Source organism: Sus scrofa, chromosome 16 (assembly GCF_000003025.6).
Source record: "Sus scrofa isolate TJ Tabasco breed Duroc chromosome 16, Sscrofa11.1, whole genome shotgun sequence".
NCBI classification, from domain to species: Eukaryota; Metazoa; Chordata; class Mammalia; order Artiodactyla; family Suidae; genus Sus; species Sus scrofa.
In genome coordinates, this window is record NC_010458.4 from 69,473,846 (window position 1) to 69,501,477 (window position 27,632).

At 44.8% G+C, this 27,632-nt stretch overlaps 1 protein-coding gene across 2 annotated transcripts in view; it reads right to left on the reverse strand.

The window, feature by feature from the left end:
* Positions 1-27,632, reverse strand: part of GRIA1 (glutamate ionotropic receptor AMPA type subunit 1) — a 321,581-nt gene that overhangs the window by 141,060 nt on the left and 152,889 nt on the right. For both annotated transcript variants that reach the window (XM_021077008.1, XM_021077009.1), the window contains exons 3-5: positions 9,212-9,451; positions 5,889-6,073; positions 291-344 (exon numbers count right to left, since the gene is read on the reverse strand). In XM_021077008.1, coding sequence (XP_020932667.1) covers positions 291-344; positions 5,889-6,073; positions 9,212-9,451 — 479 coding nt within the window. The remainder of the gene's footprint in view (positions 1-290; positions 345-5,888; positions 6,074-9,211; positions 9,452-27,632) is intronic.

Genomic DNA, 27,632 nt, shown 5'->3' on the forward strand with positions numbered 1-27,632 from the left:
AGATATAGTGATTTTGTCCTTGTTGCCAAGTGGCAGAGCAGATTAAAGCTGGAATTGTGATGACTGATGAAGGCCTGCCCACCAACACAATCTCTTCCAAGGAATCTTAGAAGCTCACCTTAAGTGTGCTGCAGTTTGACAACTGGCTAGGATGTGGAGGGGAAAAGATAAAGCTTGGAATTGCCCCTCCCACTCGCGCAGTTCCCACCAGCTGGGGACCCCCAGAAGCAAGCCAGGCCCCAAACATGGAAAGACCCAATATTTGAGAGCCCGCAGGGTCCTCTCCTTACCAGATTTGCAAGGATATAGTGGTAGCCGATGCCATTCTTCTCCAGCTTTATAATCTGCAAAATACAACAAGAGGGGATTCATTCATCATACTGACAATGAAAGCTACCACAGCACAATAATAGCAACTAACATTGAGTACTGACAATGTGGCCTCTTCTGTCCAAAGGCATCAAATTACAAGGTCACAACCATCCAGTGATGGTGGCCTTGCTGACCTTCTTGTTTTACAGGTGAGGATTTGAGGCTTGGAGCAGTTAAATAAACTCCCCAAGGTTACTCAGCTTTTAAGTGCAGATGCAAGGTTTGAAATTGGTTTTGTCTGATTCCAGGGTTATCAGTGTTAGTTAGCAATCTTATCATAACCCCTATGTCCTGAATAAAATGCTTGCTTTTGGAGTCCCCATCATGGCTCAAGCAGAAAGGAATCTGACTAGTATCCATGAGAAAACAGGTTCGATCCCTGGCCTTGTTCCGTGGGTTAAGGATCTGGTGCTGCCGTGAGCTGTGGCGTAGGTCTCAGATGAGGCTTGGATCTGGCATTGCTGTGGCTGTGGCATAGGCCAGCAGCTATAGCTCCGATTCGAACCCTAGCCTGGGAGCCTCCATATGCCGTGGGTGTGGCCCTAAAACAAAATTAAACAAAATGCTCACTTCTTTCCTTCTGCCATGAAGGCTTCTCCATCCATGGAGGTCTTCCCAAACGCAGTGGGAATTTTATGTTGTGTTGGAGTCCCTGCCACTCTTATAACAATATCTGCTGCTTGGATGGACAGACGAGTGGATGGTGGATGGATGGTCAGATGGATAAATGGATGATTCCACCCAGTTCTTGAACTTCAAATCCTTGCATGATTCATATACAGTTCCTTCTTTCTCTGAATTTTGTGCCTCCTTCCCTAAACTGGTTGAGTACTCAGACGCCAATGAGCCACTCAACCCAAAAGCTGGAAGGAAATAGCAGGATCATTCCATCCATTGTATAGATGGGAAATCTAGGCCCAGAGAGGGGAAGTGATTTGCCAGATCCCACAGTAGTGTGGCGGCAGTGACAGGACAAGGACCTGACTGTTGGGAGCCTTTCTATATGATGCCCGATTACGAGCCAGGGTCCCTAAACACCCTCCATCTCGAATGTGCAGACTGTCCTCAGTCATTATAGGGAGGAAAAATATTTATAGAAAGAACTACCCAGAGGTTTGCTTGGGCATACAGACATCCACCCAATCAGGAACAGCTAAGCCTGCAGGCCTTGGTTTAGCCCTAGCTCAGTCTGCAAATCATTCTGATCAATTTCTTTATTTTTTTTAATCATCAAATTGAGGTATGTACACCCTGCTCAGTGCTTCTTCCCCTGCAGTCTTGCAAGGAGGCATAAAACGCATGAGAAACACTTGGGCTTCCTTTCTAACTGAATAAATTTTCAAAGTTATTAAAATCCACATTCCAACATCTACTTAATTGGATGTATGTGCATAGCGGCTCACATATATTTTTATGTAGGGAATAATTACATGCAACCACACACAATGAATGCTCTAAAACAGTGGTTAACATGGGAGATTCCAGACCTCGGAGCTCTGATACTATTGGGATGATAGTTTTATTAATAATTCTTCATTACTTTTTCATTTTCTTGTCAAACGGTTTGCTGCCTTTTCAACAATAAGATACCTTTATCAGAAACCTATTCAGCTTCTAATAAACAGCAAAAAGAAGATAGTTTGAAACCCACCGCATCCAGGCAATGGATACGTGCAGTCTCTGCAAGATGAAATTCCAGGTTGGAACGTAGGAAACAGCTGATAAGGAATGACTTTTAACAGACCAAAACCCATCTCCTCACATCAACCTTCCCACCCACCTCCTCATCTATCTACCTGAGGGCCTACTTTCCTTCTCATAAGCATTTATCAAGTGCTTACTGTCAACCAAGCACAGCGCTTAGGATAGAGTGGAAAGTGAAACGACGGGGTGCCTGCCATGCTGGAGGTCACGGTTTACTGTGGGAAGAAGCACACAAAACAGTGGAAGAGGTAAAGGCACACAGGGTCACAAACTGAGAAGGTCATTCTAGAGGCCATGTACAAGCTCACCTGGGGTGCACTGCCTCCCCGACCCCTTTCTTTCAAAGCTCGCTTCCACTGGATTGCTTTCATCTACACCTTTGGGTCTGGAATGCCCTTTCCCATTGTCTCTGATTATTCATAACCTTTATGGCTGAGCGCTAATCCCATCTAATGCGTAAAGCCTTCTATGATGAATTAATTCAATCAATAAACACTTAATGAACATGGACCATATGCCAAGCACTACGCTATGTGCGAGGGACAAGCTATGAACAAGGGAGGCAAGGTCCCCAGGCCCTCACTGAGCTGAGCTGACACTTTAGCAGGGAGCCAGATGGTAAATATATAAACAGATAAATGAACAGGATTTCAGCAGGTGGAAAATATTTTGAAGGCAATAAAACAGGGTGATGTGATGGGTGGCCTGGCCCCAGTCTTTCTCATCACCTCTAATGCGTTCTGAAATTTATCACTGTATTACATACTTAACTGTCTTAAGTATTGATAAAGCATTATATTCTAATAACCCCATTCCCTGCTCCGAACCCTTCACTGGCTCTCCACTGTAACTCTTTACAATGGTTCCCAAAGATGGTCATGATCATGCTTCATCTCCTGTCATTGTCTCCCAAGAGACACTTGTCATTCTCCACCTGGCCTCTTAAGCCCCTGTGTGACCCTTGGCCCCTACATGCCCTCTGGGCCTCCCTACATGCTCTTACTTCCAGCTTAAAGGCTCTTATCCAGCCAGAGGCTACCTGTAGTTATCTAGATCCATCTCTCATTTGGGATCTTTCTTGTAGCATCCTTTGATTCCCTATTCTTCGCATTGAGTGAAAAAGTAGTTACTGAATACCTCCTAGATGCTGTGAGCACTGTTCAGGGCACTGTGAATATAGCAGGGAAGAAAACACAACAGAACTCCCTGCCCTAATAGAGCTTCTATTCTGGTTGGGTGCCAGGGACAGAGACAGGCAGTTCATTTCCTGCTTGGAATTGGAATTGTCTTCCTCCTTAAGTTAGGCGGAACATTTGGGTTAGACTGAAAACATCCCGAGTGTTAGAATCTAGGATGACGCCAAGGTCTCAGGCTGCAAAGCAGAGGATGTAAATTCTACATGCATTGTCATCGTCACTACTTGTCTGAACCCAAGACACATCGTGCAGCCAATATGACCACTAGTCATCCCACCCGTCAAGTGTGAACATGAGTGGTAGATCAGGTGATTCGTAAGGTCCTTTCAGCATTTCGGTCTTACTTTTCAGAATAGAAGAACCCCACAATTAAAGGGTTAATATACTACAATCTTAAAACTTTCAAACAAACAAATTACTTCCTTAGGAAACACAGATGGTGTAGCTATATACAGCAGAGGCTGCACATTGCATTTTTAAAAGGATGGACTCTGTAGTCAGACCAAGGTGGATTTGACTTCCTGCTTTCCTTCTCTGCTGGCTGTAAAATCCTTGGAAAGCAGAATCCATTGTTTCTTTATTTATAAAATGGGGGAACTAACAAAAGCCATGTTATAGAGATGATATGAGGATGAAGTGGAATTATTTATGGTAAGGGCTTGGCATAGTGTCTGGTATATGGTAAAGCACTCAGAAAGTAGCAACAGCTTCATCTTTACTATGGAATAATGCATCAGAAGTCACCAGTCTGTTAAGAGTACCTAATTATCATTCACTGCTTCCTTTGTCCCCTTTCTCTTCTCATCTTTTTATCAGCTTTGTAGAACAGGGGCCTTCATTCCTCTTTTACAGATGAGTACCCTCATGCCAAAGAGGGAGTGACTCGAGAAACTAGTACCATGCCCACGACAACGTGAATGAATCTCCAGGGAGTTGTGCCAAGTGACAAAAGCCAGACCCAAAACGTTAGACTATGTGATTTCATTTATATCACACCCTTAAAATAAGAAAATTCTAGAAATGGAGAACAGATTAGGGTGTGCCTGGGGGAAGGGGGGAAGAGAGGGAGAGAGGGAAATAGCATGATTACGAAAGGGCAACACAGAGCATCTTTGCCGAGATGGAAACACTGTGCGCCTCGTATGCATCAGTGTCAAGTCCATGTCCTGGCTGTGACATTCCACTACAGTTTTGCAAGGTGGTACCATTAGGATAACGGGAGGGGTGGTGCATGGGATGTCTCTATGTTATTTTTTGCACATGAATATGAATCCGTGTCTCAAAATTAAATGTTCGACCAAAAAGAAAGAAGGAAACCAGTACCAACTGGCACTAGGAATAGCAAAAATAGGCCAATACTTACCTATATCACTTTCTGTTGAGCAGGCTCTGTGTGCTTTACATGTATATATATAGATTCTTCTAACCCTCACAAGAACACTCTGAAGGTTGCTATTATTGTTGTTAATTATTATTCCTATGCCCATTTTATAGATTAGGAACCTGAGATTTAGAAATATTAAAACCCTGGCCCAAGGTCACACAGCAAGTAACTATTAGAGCAGGGAAGTGAACCCCAGGCAGTCTGGCTCCAGGGTCTCTGCTTTTAACCATCGCTCTCTTCGGCTTTTCTGAACTAGAACTCCACTCCCCTGACGCCAGCTCAGAGAACTCCCATCTCAATGGAAACGATTTTTGCTGGTTTCTCTCTCTGAGAGGGAGGCCAGATCCACAGTTTGTAAAGTAGAACACAGAGTTAATGCCTCAAAGAACCCCTGACTTGCAACGCCTCTCTTATTCAGTTGCTGAGGCCTCTGAGTGATTGCTGAGCTGGTGCTGAGATTCCCTGTGGGAGCCCCAGGGGTCTCGAGGGCCATTAACGAGCTCTGTCATGTTGTCAAGTACCTAAAACTGCCATCTTTCATTGCATAGCACTGTTCCGAGACGATTGCCAAATCTACTTCCTCGCTAGCTTATCTGAATACACAAAGGTAATTTAAAAAGACAGGTGATCTACACCACTTGCTCCTTCTGGGGTGGGCACAGGCTTTAGTTCCAAGAACTGGAGGAACCACAGCTTAGATAGCTGGCTAAAGGCTGTTGAGATTCCAGTGCCCTTTCTGAGAGTGTCCAGTCGGTTGGTTGCTCAGACACAGGAATGTGCAGCAAGAAACAGTAAAGAGAAGTGCCTGGTGCCTCCTTGGGCTCTTAAAACAGGTTAGTGGGCCAAATGGATGAGATACCAAATGCTGGATCAGTCCATAACAGAAGTCAGAACCACACCCAGGAGTCTGGCTTTACAGGATGTGATGATACTTCCCAAACTCTAAAATGCAATGTGATCTGCTTTGTAACAGGAAAAGGAAGCTCTGGAGGTAAGTGTTTGGTCCTCTGATCCGAGAACACTTTGAAGTCCTAGATGAAGGCTCTCATTCCTTATGCTATTTTATAACATCTCAGAATTCAATTGTGTAAGTTACAGAATGGGAGAAGGGAGGCCTCTGGTTTCATCTAGGGAAGAACTCTCTTTGTAACACTTTAGGCAAAGGGTCACCCAGCTCCCTCCTGAACCACCTCCTTGGCCCAGCCTGAAGGCACCTCGGTTGCATGCCCTACCTGGCCCAGGATAGCATTGAGGCGTTCCGATTCACAGTCCACCACCACCAGCCGCTCCTTTTTCTTCTCCAGGTCTTGGAAGAGCATCCGATATCCCTCCTCCGTGGTTGTCAAAATATTGACAGCTGTCACCTGCCAGTTCTTCTCTGCGGCTGTGTCCAGGACTTTCTGCAGGACGGACAGACCTAGAGGTCGGGTGAGTAGGACAGAGAGGTGGCAATCAGGATACAGGGGCACCACCCCACCTCTGCCAACCCCGCTCCACCACCACACTCAGCTCCTGCTTTCTCTGAGCAAATCTGGGCTCAATGAAGCCAGGCTCTGGGTCTCTTTTGTGTCTCTGTTTGCAGAATGTAGTGGGCAGTGGAGTTAGTGATTAAAAATATAATCTGAGGCGCGAATCCTAAAGCTATAAATTCTGGTGAAATGATCTCGTATGGATTAATTCGTCTCTCGAAAGTTTAGTGTCTTCACTGGTAGAATGGTGATGTTGATAATATTTACTTGACAGTGTCAGCAAGAGGATTGAGTTAGAAGCTCTCAAATACGGTAAGGGTTTTATAAATATTGGTTGCGACAAGGCATTCAGTAACTGCTTAGAAAGTGTGCCAATCTGATATCTCAACAGCTCCTAATAACTGTCAACCTCGTTCATGATGTTCAGTGTATCTCAGTACTTTGTACTTTGCCTCTCACACAGTAGGTGTTCAAGCCTTGGGTACTGAATTCAGCTACTCTCTTCTGATTAACAGCTAAATGATAGAGGAATCCATTACTCAGTATTGCTTTGTTTCATCTTTGGGACAGAGATGGTGTGTTGGTTTCCTGCTGCTGTGATAAATCACCACAAATTTAGTGACTTCAAGCATTTATCACCTTATATTGCCAGAGGTCACATGTTTGAAATGAACATCCCTGTGTTAAAAGCACGTTATTGGCAGGGCTCTGTTGTTTTCTGGAGGTTCTAGGGGAGAAATTTTTCTAGACACGCCAGATTCTAGAGGATGCCTGCTTTCCTTAATTTGTAGCCCCTTCCATCTTTAAAACCATCAGTGACTGGTCAAGTCTTTCTCACTTTCTCTGATGTTGATCCTCTGGCTCCGACTTGCACACTTAAGGGCCCTCATGACTGCACTGAGCTCACCCAGTGATCCAGGACAATCTCTGTTTCAAGGTCAGTTGATTGGTTAATGTGAATTCCACTGTAACCTTAATACCTCTTGCTATGTAACAGAATGTATTTATAGGTTCCAGGAATTAGAACATGGATGTCTTTTAGAGTGGGATGGGGATGGGGAGGGGGAGGTCATTATTCTGCCTTAAACAGAGGGTTCTTTCACTCTTAAATTATTAAATATTTTGTACATATATTGTTTCTGTCACCTGGTAACACTGCCTATCCCTCCCATAGTGAGTCACGTGTCACCTGGCCTAAAGAATCATCTGTAGGAGTTCCCGTTGTGGTGCAGGGGAAACAAATCCAACTAGTGTCCATGAAGATTCGGGTTTGATCCCTGGCCTCACTCAGTGCGTAGGGGATCTGGCATTGCCGTGAGATGTGGTGTAGGTCACAGATGTGGCTCAGGTCCTGATTTGCTGTGTGGTGTAGCTTTGCCGCCCCAATTTGACCCCTAGCCTGGGAATGTCCATGTGCCATGGGAGTGGCCCTAAAAAGACAAAAAAAAAAAAAAAAAAAAAAAAAGGAATCATCCATAGATTGATTCTGTTGTCTCTTCCTATCTTTATTTATTCTTTAAACACAGGTTTGGTGTGCTTAGGTCTCATATTTACTGAAAGTTTACTATGTGACTGGTATTGCTCTATTAGATTTCCTGTCTTGAGTTCACTTAATTATGTGAGGTATGTACCATTAATATCATGTCACACAAATGTAGAAACTGAGCTTCAGAGAGATGTAGTCACTGGCCCAAGGTCACACAGCAACAGCAAATGGCAGAGCTCAGAGTTGCAAGGTAGGCGGAGCCCCTTTGAGAGCATGGGCACTTTTGCTGACTGACCCCCAGACGTGTTCCTCTGAAATGAAAGTTACATTTTCCTGGCTTTGCCACTTCCAAGCCTCAGTCCTCATCGTGCCACAAAGCGGTCCTAAAATAGCCCGTCTGCAGGTTACCCTTAGGATGGCTGTTTGCCTTCGAAGGGAAGTCATCAAAATAAGGAGAGGGAAGGGAAAATTGAAGAAAATAGAGCACTTCTGATTTCTCCTGCCAGCCAGTTTTCATTGACAAACACCTAACTCTGTAATACCTGACTCTTCTTGAAACACCATTTCACAAGCTACTCTCTTATTCAGAAGTATTCTAAACTTCCCTAAATGCAACCTCCTGTAAAACCTCTCTTTTGTTCAAGGCAAAATGCCTGGGCCTCACTTTCTAGACCTTGTACGATTCTTTTATTAAAATTTACACCAATAATGGCTAAGTTCATATTGGACTATTTAGGGGAAGTTAGGACAGTGCAATAGAACCACCACAGGAGTTAGAAAAAGGAAGAGAGCTTCCATTTAGAAGGTCAGGGAATAAAGTGGTGTTTGAGTACATTGCAAAAGAAAGGAAGAATTTGCTTCGGTAGCTTTGAGAAGGGAAGTGCCTCTCGGAAACTGGAATTGTCTGAGTGAAGATGCAGAGAAGAAAAAAAGTACTGGAAACATTTAGAAAATGTGATGGCAAATTCAAAATGTAGGTGGCGGCAGAATTAGAAAGGCCTTGGGAGGGTTGATGATGATGATAGCGGTTAACGTATATTGAAGACTCTGCACTTTTATGTTGTAGGCACTGTGCAAGCCCTTTCTGGTCAGTGTCTCATTCATCTTCACAATTTTTTGAGGCAGAGGTTGGTTTCATCTTCATCATAGAGATGAGGAAATGAAGAACTAGAAACTTTTATCCCCCTTATATAAACGGTCCAACTGAGGTAGAGTGAGCTTGCTCAGAGGTCAAACAGCTGGAGAGGAAAGAACACAGAATTCAGATCCACGTCTGTCTGACTGCAGAGTCTCTGCTCCTAAAAACCACACCATGAGCCATGCGCCCTTCACCTGAGGTCCTTGGACTTTGAGTCTGGGCCCAGGGGCTGTGTAAGCTTGGTGAGCTGTGGAATGACATGGTGCGTTAAGAGGTTATTCTCTCAAAGGAGGGTTTCCACACTGTGAGTTATAGATTAGCTACCCAAAAAGTCAGTCCACAGACACAAACCATTTCTGGATCATTCTTCCATGTTTTCAAGAAGGCAAGGATCATTGTTCTTCCTGCAGGTAATTTTCTCTCCCTCTCCCAGCGGTTTCCCTCCCCTAACCCCTGGCTTACCCCGGTCAGCATCATAAATGTAGACAAATTTTTGCCACTTGTAATGGTCGATGATACTGATGAGGGCATCTTGCAGCTCGGGGCGCAGCTGAAGGACAAACTGGTTGGATGTGTCAACGGGAAAGCTTGGTGTAATGAAGCAGACGTGGAGGGCCCCGCAAAAGGAGGTCAGCATGTTGACAGTCCTTCGTTCATAAAACCCAAAGATGGCATAGACTCCTTTGGAGAACTGGGAACAGACTGGAAGAGGAGAGGAGAAAAATTAATGATAGATGATGTGGCAGACATGCTGTCAGGTGGCTCTAAGATGAATTCATCCACTAGTCTATCCATCCAACCCATCATCCATCTATTGTCTAGCCATCTACCCTTCCAGCAAATCCATCCGTCTTTTCTTTCAACCCACCAGTCTATCCAACTCTCCATCCGTTTTACCCATATATGCATCCATTCACCCATTCGTCCGTCCACACCATCCATCCATCTGTCTAATTCAGTGTTTTTTAGGTACCAATTCCATGCCAGAGATAGTCATGGTTATTGATTATAAAAATATATGCATTTATTTGTACAATGATCTTATTAAGGCAGGAAAAGAACGACTGGGTCATTCTTTAAAGGAAGAAACCAAGGCTCAGAAGTGAACGAACATGTTCTAGCTGTGCTACCTGAGTTAGGCAGCTATCTTGAACCCAATCCAGTGACGTTTCTATGATACGGCCCATAACTTCAAGACAAAGCATAGTAAGATGCTATAGGAAGAACATCTGCCAGCTTGCTGCTGAGACTTGTTTAAAAAAACAGGGGTTGATTTTCCTAGCCTTCCCTTAGCTTTCAGTGTACACTGCTCAGCAGATATTCATTTTGTGTTTGTACAGCTTGCTGGCTGAGTTTTCAGGCCCCCTGTTGTATCAGCCATAGCAGTAGCTTAGTTGTGTGAATGCCCCCACAGGAGCCATTTGGTGGGATCCCCGGGCAGTTGCCAATACTGGTTTGTGTTTGGTTACACTGCTGGTTAGAATATAATACTAAAAAGACCAAGGTTGTGGAGCCAAGTCCAGGTCCCTCAGCTTCTAAACTTCATTTTAATATGTAATATTGGATGAGGGTTCGTAGTCTTTGCCCCAGTCAAGTGACCAACCCCAATGCCATCCCCAGTGCCTGAAAATTACCATCCTATGTGGATGGTGAGGCAGGTGACTCCTCATCACAGAAACAGTATTTTAGAGTGCTTTGCAGTGTATGTTAGGATGTTTAGTTCACATCACAGCCCTGTGACTTGGGCATTATCCATTTCTTTAAAGATGAAAAAGCTAACACTCTTAGATCCTCTGTCCCCGTTGTCATATCACCAGCTTCCAGAACCCCACGCTGCCTTTGTAGATGGGATCTCAAATTGTGCTACATGATCATTGCCCACATGTGTTCCATGAAACATTAGTCCCACAAAATGCTCCTGAGGAAAAGAAAAGGCTTCTTACGTCAAGTACAATCTGGAAATGGTGCAAATCCCGCCCTCCTCTTGGAGCATCATGCTGCACACTAGCTACATAAAAGATTGTGAGGACTCCTACTATAACCCAGATTTTGCCAAATCCAAATGCCCCCAGGACCCTCTGTTGGTGAATATTTTTGACCATGTTACTGATGCTCCGGGTCATGCTGCGCTAAAGGATGCCTTTAGCCACTCAACCCCATTGCCTACTGTGAGTCTCAGTTCTCAGTCAGTCTCCAGACCTTCCCTTCCTGCCCCTGGAAGATCAGCTCTTGAAGACTGTAATTAAACCATTCGAATCGTCTGTCTAACTTGCTGTGTAAAGCAGCCAACCATCTTCAGGAAATCTGCAAGGTGATCTTTAGCATCTGCTTGCATACTGGTAGTTACCAAGCACTCATTCCTTCTCCGGGTCCACTGACTGACACCCTTTGAAACCACAACCTCATATGCCTACTCTTAACCTGTTCCATGACTCTCCTGGTGTCTGAAGGGGGCCCTCATGGATACCAGCTTTACAACATTTGGTTTTCAGTAGTGATGTCCATCCTCCATCTAGAATCCAGAGGGATCCTTTTAATTAAAAAAAAAAAAAAAAAGAAAAAAGAAAAACAAAACAGATAAAACACACTGTTTCCCTTTCTTGTGCAAAAGCTCTCAATGTGTTGAGATTTTGGTGTACACAGGAAAAGTCCCCAAACATCTGACCATGACTCAGAGCCAGTGTAACCTGCCCCTTGGCCCCTCCTACCTCACACCACTGTTGGGGCTCCCTCCTCCAGTAGCACTGGCCTTTGATCTGTGCCCAGGCGTCCATGCTCACTCTGCCTGGAGGCTCTGCACACGCCGTTCCTGCCTCTGCCGCAGTGCTCCTCCCTTAGCTCTTTGCAAAGCTCACTCCTTTTTAGCAGTTGTATCTCCACTCACATCTCACCTCCTTGGACAGGTCTTATTCATCACCTCTTCTGAAGAGGGATTCCACAGATGTCTCCATCGCATCTCCCCATCTTATCTTTCATTTTGAATTTTTATTATTGGAAATAATTTTCTGTTTTTACTTGTATATGTGTGTGACTGCTTAGGTCCATGTTAATGCCCTAAAAAGAGGAGACCTCATTTATGCCCCAGAGCAAGCATAGTACCTGGGATATGATAGGTACTTAGTAAATGTTTGTCAAATGAGTGAATGAATGAACTATCAGGTCACATCCCCTGTAGTAGGGGATGAGGAGCAGCTATGGGTCACCCTGGACCACCTGCTCCCCTGTTCTGGTGGGTGTCTCCTAATGTAGCTATTTATTCTTTACTCCTCACGCTATTTTCTCTCTCACCCTAATGAAGACCCTCGATCCCCTTGTAGGTGACAATAGTTACTGTCTTTAAATGTCTATTGTAATTGCCAGAATCAAGATTTCCATAAATGTGGATTTTTTTCCACCAGGAAGCACACGTTGTATATTATTCTCCCTATGTTAAATATAGATTTGTCAAACAGCACAATCCATCTGATGGCATGAAGTGTATATGGGGAGCACATAAACCCTGTTAAAATATTATAATATGCTCTCTGCAGTATTTTTAGGATCTCTTCTTTCCGTGCTGAAATGAAATATTATCCAGTGGGATGTAAATCTTATGTTCCCCATCTATTCCCTGACATCATCTACTTGGTTTCGCACCTTTAGCTGGGCCTCTGGGGCCCTTGTGGCTAACGTTTCTTGCTGGAGCTTTAGAAATAGAGGTGGGAAGGGTGGGAGGGGACGGAAGTGACAGGCACAGGTAGATGGGAGCAGATCCTCAGACACACAGAGGCCAGGATGTTCCCACATCCAATTATCTCCCTATTTGTCCCTTTTGAAAATCTCTTTTCCCTTAAACTGAATGTTTCATCCTCTAAGGCTAATCAGGTATGTTTACCTATTTCTACATAGAAGAGCATAACTTGGAGTAGCCTGGCCTGGATTTACTCAAATGGACCCTGGGCTCTAGGGTTGTTCAGCATCTGACCTTCAAACTGGCTTCTCATTTCAGCTAAGCCTGAGCAGCACCTGAGTAGCAACAGAGAGAGAGAGGCAGGCAGACAGAGACAGAGAGACAAAGACTGTAGGCCTAAGGCAGTGAGAGAATGCATATTTGGTAAAATGTTGAGAAATAGTTGCATTCATTTCTTTAAATGTCACGGTAAATGTTCAACTAGAAAAGAGAATGTGATTTTGTAGAAAAAGCACTGGACTAGATACCAGAAGACCCAGAGGGTTCTCTTTTTGTTTTTATCACCACACAGTATTACATGACCTTGAGACAACCCCAGCTCTCCCTGGGCCTCAGTTCCTGTCTGTAGAATGGTGGTTTGAACTCCATAATATTCCATGTCTTTTCAGTCTCCAAGAGTCTACATTCTAGTCTAATGAGCTGAAAAATATTTACTGATTGAGCACATTTTGGTTATTTGCTGGTCAGACTTTTAGCAACCTCCAGTGCACTTTTCAAACCTATGAATCAGAGAAAGGCTCCAAGTTCTGGCATCCAGTTGCAGCAGCATCCTAGCACTAAATCTAGATGCATGTAGTGTACTTAACGAGTCTTGAGTTGTACTTAACATTTTTAACATGATGTTCATTACCTATTAGAGAGTAGGTGAGAGGAGGCAAATCAGAGAGGGCACTAGAGGTGGAGCCTGTATTGTCAGATAGAGCAAGCTGGAACAGATAAATGGGAACAGTCAAAAGCATCTTCTGAGCCCTGCTGTGTACTGGTCCAGTCAGACTCTTGGGCTGGTGATGAATCAGACTAGGTGGGACTCCACATGCATTCTCCGTTTAAGACATCAGCTGTGCATAGGGTGTCTCTGATAGTAACAATTAAGAGCTGACATCTGAGCACTTATGAAGCACCAGACACCATGCCAAGGACATTCTCTGCATTGAATTCTTTCCTTCTGCGAGGCAGGTTATAAATTGAGGAAGGGAGAGCAAGGCAAAGCTCAGATCTGAACACCACCCATCAGACCACAAGGCTTGAGCACTTGATTTCTGTAATAGGCCACCCCTTCCTCCCTCCAATGACACTGGAAAGAAGCAGTCTTGACATGTGGGACAGCTTTGTTTCTAAAGATCCTCTCATGTAGCACACTGCCTTTCCCTGTGGCCATATTAAGAGACATTACTGCATTAGGGTCTATTGATATTTAAAAAACAAAACAAAACAAAACTGGGTGGTGCTTGATATGCCCCTCTCTCCTCCCTGGGAAACCCTGAAAGCACAGTCTGTTCTCTTGTTGGTTCATGCATATGTCCATCTATCCATCCATCCATCTCTTGACATCCAGCATCCACCCCTCATGAGACTTTATGTTAGGCAGTGGATACACGGTGGTGAAATAGGCATGCCCTAACCTCAAGGACTGTCACCTTGACAGTGGGAGAGACTAATGCTGAACCAACCAAAAACACTCCGCCTTCAAGTGCTGCGGCAAGGGTGACGTCAGGGTTCATGCAGGGACACCTAACTATACTCTCTGGGGACCCCAGAGAAGGCTTCCAAGAGGAAGTGTAGCTTTGACATGGAAAGAGAAGCAGGAAGCAGCCCAGAGAGCCGGGATGGCCTGACTGCTCCTGCATAAAGAGTATTCCCAGCGGAAGGAAGGGTGGCAGCTCAGACCTGGCAGAGAGAGAAAAGCTATAGCACACTCAGGGAATCCTGCCAGAGTGTCAGATACCGAGGTCCCTGCCTCCAAGAGACTCTGAAGCAGAATGTGGCCAACAATCAGAGCCAGTAAAAAAAACGAGGCCAGGAATTCCCTCTTGGGGAGGCATCAGGTCAGGCACTGGCGAGGGCAGGCAAACCTGCGCCCTGCGCTGCGGGCTGTCCAATCGCATCCTCGCTTCGCTTCAGTCTCTTTGATAATCACTCCTGGTTAAGGCACCATCCCCTTAGTATCAGTAAATCTCCCAGCCCTGGGCACTCGGCCTGATAGCTCTCTCCCAGGGAGGGAACTCCTGGTATTAGTGACTTCTTTCTCGTTGTCACTTCATTTAAGGCTTCTCACACCGACATGTCTCCTTGGCTCCTGGTCCTTGGAAATGTGGCAGCCTCATTGTAAATAGTGGATAATGAGGTGACAGGATAGCTTCACTCTCGGGAGGGAGCTAGAAAGTGTGTGTGCAGGTGGGGGTCTTCTAGACACTCATCCTTCTCCTTGAATAATTCGGTCCTTACGGGTGGGAATGACACACTTGATGGACTCAAACCTTGTGACGTAAGGTGTGCTTTACTTCTGTCACTCAGGGCCCCTCCATCCCCTTATACACTCCTGCACCCAAGGTCTAACAGTGACTTGTGCGAACTACCAAATAGGTGACAATGGTCCCCGTCCCCTCTCAACAACAATTATTCAGGATTCTGAGACATGTCCAGGGCTTCTCTGTCACTTGCTAGATAAAATTTTATTGTTCATTTGTTTGAGTTGACTAATGTTTATTGAGCACCAGAAACTAATATTGTCAGAAAATTGGGATGCAGTGATGATACAAAACAGACATGTTTGTACCTTCTCAGAGCTTAGACAGGAATTCAGTAAGTTTTACCTTAAGGGAAAGAAAGGACATTTTGAGAGAGTCGTAATCGGATTAAATATAGAATAAATGATCATTGCTGCTGTTATAGCCCATGTTTACTGAGCACTTATTTCCAGTAGGCACAGTGCTAAGTGCCTTATGTCAATATCCAGGTGGAGGGACCAGTGTATCCAAAGGCAATGAGGTGAGGGAGAGAAGGGGACCTTAGAGAAACTCCAGAAAAGCCAGTACAACTGGGGTAGGGCTAGAGGTGGCAGTGGGAGGGGACCAGGCTGCAAAGGACCTTGCCTGGACTGGAGAACTCAAGCCCCCGAGTCATGTGCCCATGTTGCATTTCTTTGGGTTCATCTCAGCTTCTTGGGACCTCTCTTCATCTTGGCCCCTGAGCCCTGCTGGGACCTGGCAGCAGCAGAAGATGTGGAAGAGGAGCCATCTGCCCCTTGCTCAGACATGTTTATTCTGAAACATGAGTAGTAATGACCAGTCACTGAAAGCCAGTGAGGTGTGACACTGTCTACGAGGCTAAGAATTAGATGAAGGTTGGGCTCACGGTGCTGGAATGAGACTCACCTTGTGAGGTGACACATGAAACCAGGGGTGGTGGGGAGGACAGACAGAATGAGAGATCCTAGGTTCTGCTGGAAAATTCTCAAGTACCTGGCATGGCTCTGGAAAGGCAAAGGCAAAGAAGCAAATCTAGGACCATGAACAAGCCCCTTTCCTGCTCTGGGCTGCGTTTTACCCATCTGGACAATGGAGTTTATGGATGGAGTTTATACTAAATAAGTATTCTCAAGTGTGTGCATGTGTGTGTGTGTGTGTGTGTGTGAGAGAGAGAGAGAGAGAGAGAGAGAGAGAGAGAAATACCACTAATAAAACTTTTATCCTCATTGGCAATGTGGAGTTCTATAGATAGGGCTTTTCTCTTTCTTCTCTCCATCTTTCTTCTGTCTACTCATTCAACCTTCCAACTGCACACGTGGTGGTGTATGCTAGATAGCAGTGGTGCCAGGGGGATACCAGGCTGGACAAGAAGATGAGAACCTGGCAGCATGAAGCTGAGGATCTACAGAGAGGAGAGAGAGGATATAAAAATCGGCAAGATTATTAGGATACATAAGTGTTATGAAGACAGTGTGGCATGATGTGAATGTGATTGGTGAGGCTACTTTATTTATTGTATTTTATTTTTTTAATTTTTAATTTATTTTTAGGGCTGCAAGTGTAGCATATGGCAATTCCCAGGCCAGGGGTCAAATCAGACCTGTGGAGTTCCCGTCGTGGCGCAGTGGTTAACGAATCCGACTAGGAACCATAAGGTTGCGGGTTTGGTCCCTGCCCTTGCTCAGTGGGTTAAGGATCTGGCGTTGCCGTGAGCTGTGGTGTAGGTTGCAGATGCAGCTCGGATCCCGCCTTGCTGTGGCTCTGGTGTAGGCCGATGGGTACAGCTCGGACTGGACCCCTAGCCTGGGAATCTCCATATGCTGTGGGAGCGGCCCAAGAAATAGCAAAAAGACAAAAAACAAAAAACAAACAAAAACAAAACAAAACAAAACAAAACAAAATCAGACCTGCAACTGTCACCCTACACCATAGATATAGCCATAGCCACAGCAATGTGGTACCGAGCCGCATCTGTGACCTACACCTCAGCTCATGGCAACACTGGATTCTTAACCCGCTGAGCGAGGCCAGGGATCGAACCTGAGTCCTCATAGATGCTACTCGGGTTTGTAACCCACTGAGCCACAACGGCAATGCCCTGAGGCTACTTTAGATAAGATGGTGAGGGAAACCCTCTCTGTGACACTAACATTTGACCTGAAAAATGAACCACAGGAAGGAGCTGGCCAGGCAAAGGTCCAGGGAAAGTTTCCAGTGGAAGAAACAAAAAGTACAAAGGTTCAGGAAAAGACTGATGAGTTTGAGAAATAGAAAGAAGGCCAGCATAGATGTAATGTAGGACAAAGGAGGAAAGCAGTAGAAAATGAAGGTGAATAAGGACAAATCATGTAACTGAGTAAACTTATTGCTCTCCTCTGGTGTGCAATATTTCATATGTGGCTTGGGTACCTGCGAGACCCTATACCATCACCTTGTTCCAGCTGATCTCACCAGACCTTCCAGCTCCAACATCCTACAGCTCAAGGCAATGAAGGAAACACACGGTAAAAGGGAAGGTTGTTCTGACTCAATGGAAAATGGGAAAGGGAACATCTTCTGACTAAAGTGTAGTGGTTGCAATGCAAATATGGACCATTGAGTTCATTGGGTTCTAATGTAGATGCTGCTGTTCTTGGATGTTTCTAGCCTTGCTTTAAGTTCTGGGCCTTTGCCCATGCTCTTGTTTTGGCCCGCACAGCCTTCTTGCCTTGTGCCTTGTCCCTCTCCAAATGCCAAATAATTTTTTTTTCTTTTTTGTCCACTTCTGCAGCATATAGAGTTCCTGTGCTAGGGATCAGATCTGAGCTGCAGATTCAACCTGTGCTGTAGCTATGGCAATGCTGGATCCTTAACCCGCTGTGCTGGACTAGGGATCGAACTTGCATCCTGGTGCTCCATAGATGAGCCTGTTGCACCACAGCAGAAACTCCCCTCTCCAAATTCTTTATATTCTTTTTTTTTTCCTCATTAAACTTTTTTTTGAATGGGTCTCAAAATTCTGAGACAGATTTTTGGTCAAGTTGTTTCCATTAAAAAGTACTGATTTTAAAAACTAATAAAACTGCCACACACAAAACAAAGAGTCCACAAAACATTCTCCTTTCCTTCTGAAGGTTTTACGATGCATTGTTATCTTTAACCAGTCTTTTACTGTTAAACTTAAATGGCCTATTGCGACAAAGAGTTCTGAGACTGTTCTTCCACCACTGATTAAGACTGGGGTGGGAGGTAGTGGGAATAATATTCATTTAGCCTTCTAAGCTTCCTGAGCAGACTTGGTGACCTTGCCAGCTCCAGCTGCCTTCTTGTCCACCGCTTTGATGACACCCACAGCAACCGTCTGTCTCATGTCACGAACAGCAAAATGGCCCAGAGGAGGATAGTCAGAGAAGCTCTCAACACACCTGGGCTTGCCAGGAACCATATCAACGATGGCAGCATCACCAGGTTTAAAGAACTTGGGGCCCTCTTCCAGCTTTTTCCCAGAATGGTAATCAATCTTCTCCTTCAGTTCAACAAACTTGCGGGCAATGTGAGCTGTGTGGCAATCCAGCACAGGTGCGTATCCAGCACTGATTTGGCCAGGAGGGTTCAATATAATCACCTGAGCTGTAAAGCCAGCTGCTTCCATTGGTGGGTCATTTTTGCTGTCACCAGCCACGTTGCCACAATGAACATCTTTGACAGACACGTTCTTGACATTAAAGACCATGTTGTCCCCAGGAAGGGCTTCACCCCAAGCTTCATGGTGCATTTCAACAGACCTCCCTTCAGTTGTAACATTTACTGGAGCCAAATTCTTTATATTCTTTAAAGTTCCAGCCCAATTGCTACCTCTTTCATGAAGCTCGTATGAATCCCCTTGCCTGGCTGTAGTCTAAAGGTCTCCATCCCTCCTTTAAATGTCCATGGAAAGTTATGCCTCTTATCAATTTTTATTCAGCCCTCATGCTTATTAGTTTGAGTTCTTTGATTGCAAGAACAGAACTTAATGCATGCTAACTGAAGACAAAAGGAGAAGGTATATGAGGGACACTCAGCTCAAACACTAGACCTTAGTGAAGACAGAAATTGCAGGAGCTCTGGGAACTGAGATGTGGGAAATTCATTGACAGTCTGTTCTGAGTGTCACCATTGCTCCAGCCATTTGTGATACCCACTTCATACAGCTCGAGACTAGCCTTTTTCAGGGTAGGAGTCATCTGTTGATCAAAGGAAGGCAGAGAAACCAGCTGATTATCTTAGTAACATTAGGTAACCACCTTACTGAGATGTCAGCCAAAGGAAAATGAATGTATTATGAACAGAGAGAAGATGGATGTCAGGCATATTAAACCAAGAGATATCTTACTGAGGGGATTAAACATAGAATAAATTTTGGTTTGCTAGTATTTTATCATACAAGTCCAAGTTCAATACCATATTAGGAGCTCCATAAATGTCACATGCATCTAAATGCCAGGTTATAGGTAAAGAGCTATAACTAATTCAGTCACTATTGTCTGTCTCCTATGGGCTAGATACTGTGGAACAGAGTGGTAAATAAGATAGATGATGCCTCTGCCTTCATAAGGCTTCTTTTATTCTTTACAATCCCTAGAAGGCATTGCTGAGTGACTATACAATATTTCTGATAAATGAAAGAATGAAGAATGAATGAATGCAAATCATTCACCTATATTAATCAATTCATATACTGTTCTTGATAACTGACCTAATTTTGCTTCCACAACATTTCTTGCATTGAGCAGACTCATATATTTTTTATATTGTCAAATGACTTTTTGTGCATTTATATCTTTTCATCCACAAGCAAGGTGTAAGCTCCCTTGAAGGTAGAGGTGTTTCAACTCTCATCTTTCTTGATATGTACGATGTAATGTATCCACATAGAGCTGGGTAGGGGATAAACAAATGCTTGGTGATGTTACTTGTTTCACAGTCTTCCAAATTAAGCTGAACATGTAGCAACCATGCGCTTGAGGGATATGCATTCTCCCCGCCTCTCATCCACACGCCCCCTGCCTCAGCCCACTGAACCCTGTCACTCCCTGTTCTCTAGGCCAATAGAGGAGAGCCATGCTCTTAGGCTGGCATCCAAAATCCAGCCAGCTTTAATATATTCCACCCACAACACCCAGTCTCCTTAGCCAGTGCTCCCTAGGCAAGAGGTTTACATCCCATTATGTAACTCAGCCCTTAGGATGTGGAAAGGATTCAAAATGAGGGCATTTTCACCCTGTTCAGCAAACTAGGCAACCATGAAGTATTATGGGCTGTTTCATAAACTCACACACATGTATGTGTTCTGTCCTCCTTGACCCATCACGCGACTCAAGAACAGTCACAGGATCACAGATTGTTAATGCTAAAGGTACCTGGTCTTGAGGGCTTGTTAGCCTAGAGACAAGCCTCCCAATAGACACCTGTCAGCCCAACTCCACTTTGAGGCTGACTGAATTTACATGTGCCCGAAATATGCAAAACCTGGTGTCAAGGGTACCACCGGCCACAGGTAGATCCTCCTACCTCACACAATGTTGGCATCCTAGAGACATCTCACTATGGATTTGCTCTGGGCAGCCTCCCTACCGGGGAAAAATACTGTCCTTCTTAGTTATTATTACTGTTATGTCACCTCTTGAGTGTTGACTATGTGACAAATCTATTCTAAGCACTATCATTTACTCCTCACAACAACCCTATAATTTTTTTCCCCTATTTCATGCATGAGGAAGCTGAAGTTCAGGGAGATTAATTAATCTTTCACAAGTCAGTCATGTGATAAGTGACAGAGCTGGGACATGAATCCAGGTCAGTCTCACTCCCTGGCCTGTGCCTTGAACCATGAAAACTCTGACCCCTGGAAGTCTGTCATCACAAACCAGAACTTCCATTCCCTTGATCGTAAAATCCCAGCCAACACTGAGCATTTACTGTGTGTCAGGGACTACTCTGTTTGCTTTTCATGAGTTACTCTTTTACTCCTGTTTTACTAGTATAGAGATACAGTTATTATCCCCGGTTTATGGAGAAAAAAAGTAAAATAAAAAACTGAGGCTGGAGTTCCCGTCGTGGCGCAGTGGTTAACGAATCCGACTAGGAACCATGAGGTTGCAGGTTCGGTCCCTGCCCTTGCTCAGTGGGTTAACGATCCGGCGTTGCCGTGAGCTGTGGTGTAGGTTGCAGACCCGGCTCGGATCCCGCGTTGCTGTGGCTCTGGCGTAGGCCGGTGGCTGCAGCTCCGATTCAACCCCTAGCCTGGGAACCTCCATATACCACGGGAGCGGCCCAAGAAATAGCAACAGCAACAACAACAACAAAAAAGACCAAAAAAAAAAAAAAAAAAAAAACTGAGGCTAAGGAACTTGCCTAAGGTCACAGAGCCACTAAGTAGAAGCTTCAGAATCCAAACCTAGGTGTTCCAACTTCAGAGCCATTATTCTGATCCCCTATGCCAGGTGTCGACACCTTTTTCTGCAAAGGAGCAACTAGTAACTGTCTTAGGCGCTGAGTGGCCTATGGTCTTTGCTGCAACTACTCCATGCTGCTTTTATAGCACAAAAGGAGCCAAAGACAATACGGAAATAAAAGAATATGAGACTTTATTTACCACGGAAAACTTGATTTGCAACAACAGGCTTTGTGCTGGATTGTGTCTATGGCTGGCTCACACTCTATGTGATTCAGCTACTGGAGAGCAAAAAGGGTAAAATGCTGACATTTTGAGAGAGGTATGATGGTTCCTAGTATATTCTCTGATCTCTCAATCTCTCACATCTGTTTTCTCCTGTGAATACCACTAAGGTGGGTAGGGCAGGAATGGTGATGCTTGAGCCCACATATGGACAAGGAACCAAGAAGGATCATGCCTCTGGGGAGTGACGGACATGGGTGTGAGCCTGTATCTTCCTGTCCACGACTTGCGGTTCTTCTGAGTGGCTGTGGCCATGCATACTGTGGGGAGGGCGGGGAAAGGAACCTGGAGTGGGTCAAAGCCAAGCACTGACCTCCCGACATGACTGCCACCTGCTGATTCTGTACCAGAGCTGGGGGGCCCTTGAAGGTCACAGACAGACTCCAGCTGTGGTGTTGACACAGGGCAGTAGTAGGTAGGGCGGTTCTGAGTTCCAGGCTTCCTCTCCTGTGCATTGATTGGCTTTGAGCTGGAGGAGGCTGTACCTCTTTCTCATGGCTAAAGGCCTCTCAGATGAGATGGCAAGGGGACCCGAGCCTTTGAGAGGGCCAGTGCTTTCAGAGGCTTATTTTAAAAGTGGCTGTGCCCTAGGGGACACACAGCACTGTGGCTGCACCCTTCCAGACCAAGGCTCAGGCACACATGGGGCTTAGTCAGAAGTGCTGAAGTAGGGGCTCAGTCCAGGGCTGGGGTGATGAGATGGACAAGGTTGGAACTTGGATTTGAGGCTGAGGTCAGGGCTCATTCTTGGGTTGGATTCCAGAGCAGAGGTTAAGGCTATAGACCAGGGCCGGGGTGCATGCTCACTCAGCCTCTGGAGGTAGGAGGTGGGGTTTGCTGAATAGCCTAGGTAGGGACTACATCTGCTTCTTTGCTGCCCCTAATAACTAGCACATTAACCAGCAAGAGCGGAAGGAGTAAAAGCAAGTCAGAAGCCAAAGGGAGGTTAGCCTCATAGCTTTCTCTGCCTCTGGCCAGTCACCACCCACTGCCGCTTCCCCCACCCCAGCCCCCACCCCCCATCACAAAGCCTGTCCTGCTGGTTCATGAATGAACTATCCCTGCAAGGAACACCAGGTAAATCGTTCATGAAATGAAGCCAGGCTCGCCCTTTGACTATCTTGATTCTGTTCCCTGGATGAGTGGGAAAAAAATATTTTGTTTCTCATTTGCTATTCTTTTCCTGTGAAGATCATGCATATGAATGGGTTTTCGTAAACCAAGCAGCAAGCCCACTGCATATCGGTGAACTTAATTGGCACCTGTCAATCAAGGCAAAGTTTCACTGATGATCTGCAGATGACACTGCCTGAGGGGGCCAGTGAAAGTCATTTTTCCGGCTGAGGAGGTAAAAGCACAAAATATGAAGGACAAAGTAAGGCTATGGAAACAAGAGATTCTGGCTCTCAAAACCCAAATTCCCCTTCACTTGGTGTCTGAATTCACTCCTGACCTCTGCCCTTGACTGCTTTCTTGAGCTGAACACTAACCAAGTGAAGAGGTGGGTACAGAAGAAAAGCTCAAGCTTTTTTTTTTTTTTTTTTTTTTTTTTTTCTTCTTGCTCTTCTAATGCCTGGTCTCAGAAAAGCATGCTGAGAATACTGAATTTTAAACAACTGGTAGAGTCTTATTATGAACATGAACTTGCCTTTCTGTTCCATAGGGATGTGAAGGTCATCCAGTTTACCAATAAGAGCACTTTGAATTTGAAGGCTGCAAACCAGGCCCCCTATCTACCTCCCCTATGACACCTGCTCCCAGGCCATGCCCCTTCTGCCTCCACTTCACATGGGTCTTTCTTTTACCTTTCAAGACAGTCCAAATTTTTTTATCCTTGGGCTTTTGCACATGCTTTCTCTCCTAGAAAGATCTTCCAACCCTCTTCATTTGGCTGAGTCCTTACTCTTTACGGCTCAGTTTTAGTGTTCTTTCTTCAGAGAGGCTTTCTCTAAAGTGTCCTCCTGCCGTTTTATTCTCTATTGCTCTACTATGTATATTTCCATCAGAGCTCATCTCTCTGTCTTTAAATATCCTCTTTAGGAGTTCCTGTCATGGTTCAGTTAAGAAAAAGTCCAGATTCCTTGAATTCTAGAACCTGACCAGTATCCATGAAGATGGGGGGTTCGATCCCTGGCTTTGCTTAGTGGGTTAAGATCTGCTGTTGCTGTGGCTGCAGTATAGGCTGGCAGCTATATCTCTGATTCAACCCTTAGCCTGGGAACTTTCATATGCCACAGGTGTGGCCCTAAGAAAAAAAAGAAAAACATTTTCCTCTTTAAGTTTTGTTTATCCATGTAATTTCACTTTCCTCAAAATGGAAGTGATTATGACTATTTTTATCAACTCCTCTGGCCCTAGCATCTAGCACGGTACTGGCATGTGGGAGGTATTACAACATTGCCGACTGGAATGGATGAGTGAATGAATGAGTGGCCAAACAACCTGCTCGTTCTCCCTATGGCCTTAAGCAAGTTATTCCCCCCTTCAGTGTTCATTTCCTTGTTTAAGAAAGAAGTGAAATTCAATTAGCCCTAAGGTTCCTTCCACCTCTGGAAACATACATTTTCGTATCATTTTCCAGATAGGAGACTGGAGGCGTGAGAGCATGTGTCCAGCGCAGGGACTAGAAGCCCGGTCTCCTAGACAATTTCCATCAACTGAGACTCTTTAGCAAAAGCCCAACTGCCTTCTCTGCAGAGACACCTCCCCTGTGACCAACTGACTCTCTTCTATTTAGTCCCTTTGTACCAACATTTGAATCACTTTTCAAGGTTTCTCAAAACATGGGATGAAAGAGCTCCTGCTAAGAAAAAGTCCGGGCTCCTTGAATTTGAGAAGAAATTCTGAGAATAAAAGCATTTCTTGTTGTTAGGGTGTTCTCTTTGTGTGCCCCCCTACAGTAAGATCCAGGACTGTGTGGGGGGAAGGAACGGCTCAGATTCAAACTAGTTCTGGGGAAAAGAGTAAGTGAGGAAAGCGGAGGTGGAGGGCACGGGCACAGATACAGTGTAGGACTGCTGAGAGCATGGAAGAAAGCGTGAACAGAAAGGTACTGTACTTGAACAGGAACACAAAGCTACTTTTCCTGCTTTGGCATAACACACCCACAGAGCTCCATGTGGGAGAGCCCCGCGGGCCTGGATCCACCCCCAGCCTCATTTCTTAAAAGCCCACCCAATGCTGGAGGCCTCAGCCACACTGCTGGGTGCCTCTTACCATCTCCTTTTGGGTCTCCATGCCTCCATACACACTCCTCACAAATGCCCCTCAACACCTGAAAACTTGTATGCATCCTTCAAACCCCAGTCAGATGTTGCCTCCAGTGGGCTTTCCAACCCTTCCAGAAAAGATTACTTCCTCCTCTGAGTTTCTAAGGTGTCTTCTTTCTTAGTACTTATTTTGATATTCTATAGTTTCCCATTTTTTGTGTCTCTTCATCAAGACCGTGAACTTCTGTGAGGTAAGCCTGGGTCTAATTTGTTTTTTAAAACCTCAGTGCCTAGCCCTGTTCTTGATATAGTAGGTGCTCAGGAATTGTTTTGTGCGTACATTTGGAGTTTCTCAAAATGTACTTTTGTAAAGTGAGGGCAGTGATACCCACCTTGCCTGCTGTGGGATTACCCAAGTCCTAAATTCACTGTGAAGTGTAGTATACACATAAGCCATCATTTTATTCAAATTTCACAACTCCAACATGAGGTGACTGGACATGATGCTATTTTTCACTTTATACAGATGAGCTTCCAAGGGTTCAGAGGCTTGCTCTGAGTAGCATGGCCAATAAACATCAAACTAGAAAAATAAAATTAACTTGGTTGATTCTGGGTTTTTTCCCCTCATCAGATCCCAAAGGTCTTTCAAAATTAGTTGTAAATTTGATCATTCTGATTGACTGATGAGAGAAAACATGGGTAAAAGTCCTTCTAAAGATGCCACAATGTATTTACCATTCCCACCACCCATTACCCCTCTCCTCTCAGGTCTCACGCTGTGTCACCACTCACTGTGCATAAAATCAGCCCTCTGGATCTGTGGGTTCTGCATCCACAGACCAACCAATCATGCCTTGAGAATATTTTGGAAAAAAAAATCCAGAAAGCTCCAAAAATCACAATTTGAATTTGCCACATGTGGACAGCTGTTTAGGCAGCACTTACATTGTAGTCATAACCGTGTCAGCTTTACATTGGATTAGGTGTTATAAATAATCTAGAGATGGTTTAAAGTACCCAGGAGATGTGTGTAGTGCATATGAAAATTCTCTGCCATTTTACATAAGGGACTTCAGCATCCTCGGATTTGGGTACCTGAGGAGGGGCCTTGGAACCATTCCCCCCTGTGGATACTGAGGGATGTCTATATTTACTGCATTTTATCGCTTCCTTTATCACTTTCCTTTCTCCTGCCACCACCTTGCCCTTTCCCCACCCTCATCCATTCTTTACATAGGAGCAGGAACATTCTTTTGAAAATGGAAATGAGAGCCTGTCTTAACACCATCCCCCTGAGCCCCCAGAAGTTCTTCATCATGCTTTTAATAATGTTTATACTCCTTGACATGACCTCTAAGGGGCTGCCTTGTCTGAACCCTGCTCTCCTGAACAGTTTCATCCATCTTCTCCCCTTCCCCTGTCCATTGCTGTAGCTCTCCAACTCACCAAGGCCTCCCCAACCCCAGGCTGTTCCCTCTACTTAGAACTCTTCTCTCCCACTTTTGTGTGGTTGGCCTTTTCCTGTCTTTCAGGACCACGTTTGTAGGTCATCCACTGGCTGTTACTGCCTTCACTTTCTTTCCTTCACAACACTTTACTCATGTCGTAATTGCAGTAGAAACACTTTTATCTGATGCCATGGGCACCACAATTAGATTATTTGAAAAAGATGGTTAAAGCAGAGGATCACACAAAAAATGATTCATAACAGGTTATTTTCTTTTAGCTCAGAACACCTAGGTGCACATGCATTTATCACTCTTTTGATGTCATGGGAACTTGAAGGCACTTTAAAAATAAATGCAAGTGCGGAGTTTTTTGTGTGTGTTTTCCTCTAGTCATTTAGAGTTTTGTGCCTACACCTAGTATTACAATTTTTGAGTGATTCATCTTTGAACCTTTCAAAGGTATTTGCCTTAGTTTCCAGGGAAATAAAACAACTTGTTTTTGCACTCATATTTCATCAGTTTACATAATTTCTAGTTACACTGCAAAAATATAATTAAGCCAGAGAAGTATAAATAGGGTAGGAAACAAATGGAATTGATTCCTAGCACACTTCTAGCAAAGTTGATGTGAGCAGAAATATATGGGCTGATCAAAGAGGCTACTGACCAGGAGCTTTCAACTCACCAGGGGTGTCAGGTGTGGTGTTTACAGAGAAAATGGAGAGGCAGATCAATTTGGAGAGATGGTTGAATGGAAATTGGTTATGAGAGATTTCACTGCATCTGATGCATTGTTGGCTTGGTGATTATCTGTGCCTCTTTGAGGCTCTAAGTTTGTGAGGGCAGGGCCTCTTTCTCCTTTTCTCAGCATGCCTACCCAGCACATAGCATAGTCCTTGGCATCAAGATGTGCAATCAAAGTCAAGTAAATGAATCAACAGGGGAATGGGTTATTTCCCTTCTAAGTGAAGAAATTTTGTCCCCTTCAACTGTGAGAGGATAGACATGGACTATGCAAGCGTGGTCATTTTTCAGATCCACATTTCACCACCGCTGACCTCATTACCAATCACCATGTCTATGTTTCGGGTCACTTTGTCTCGTACATTCTACACACACTTGAGAGCGTAACGTCAGTCACCTCCCTCACACCAACACACCCATCCACTACCACGGCTGCATCGGTATCCACACCTGATTGTTGGTTTAGGATGCCCCCACCTGCCACTCCCAGTACTTCCTCCAGGGCAGATAAGGAGGGGGCAAGGCCAGTTTGGGCCATGGTGCCATGGCTGCTGGATTTATTTCTTTGGGGTACTGTGCAAGCA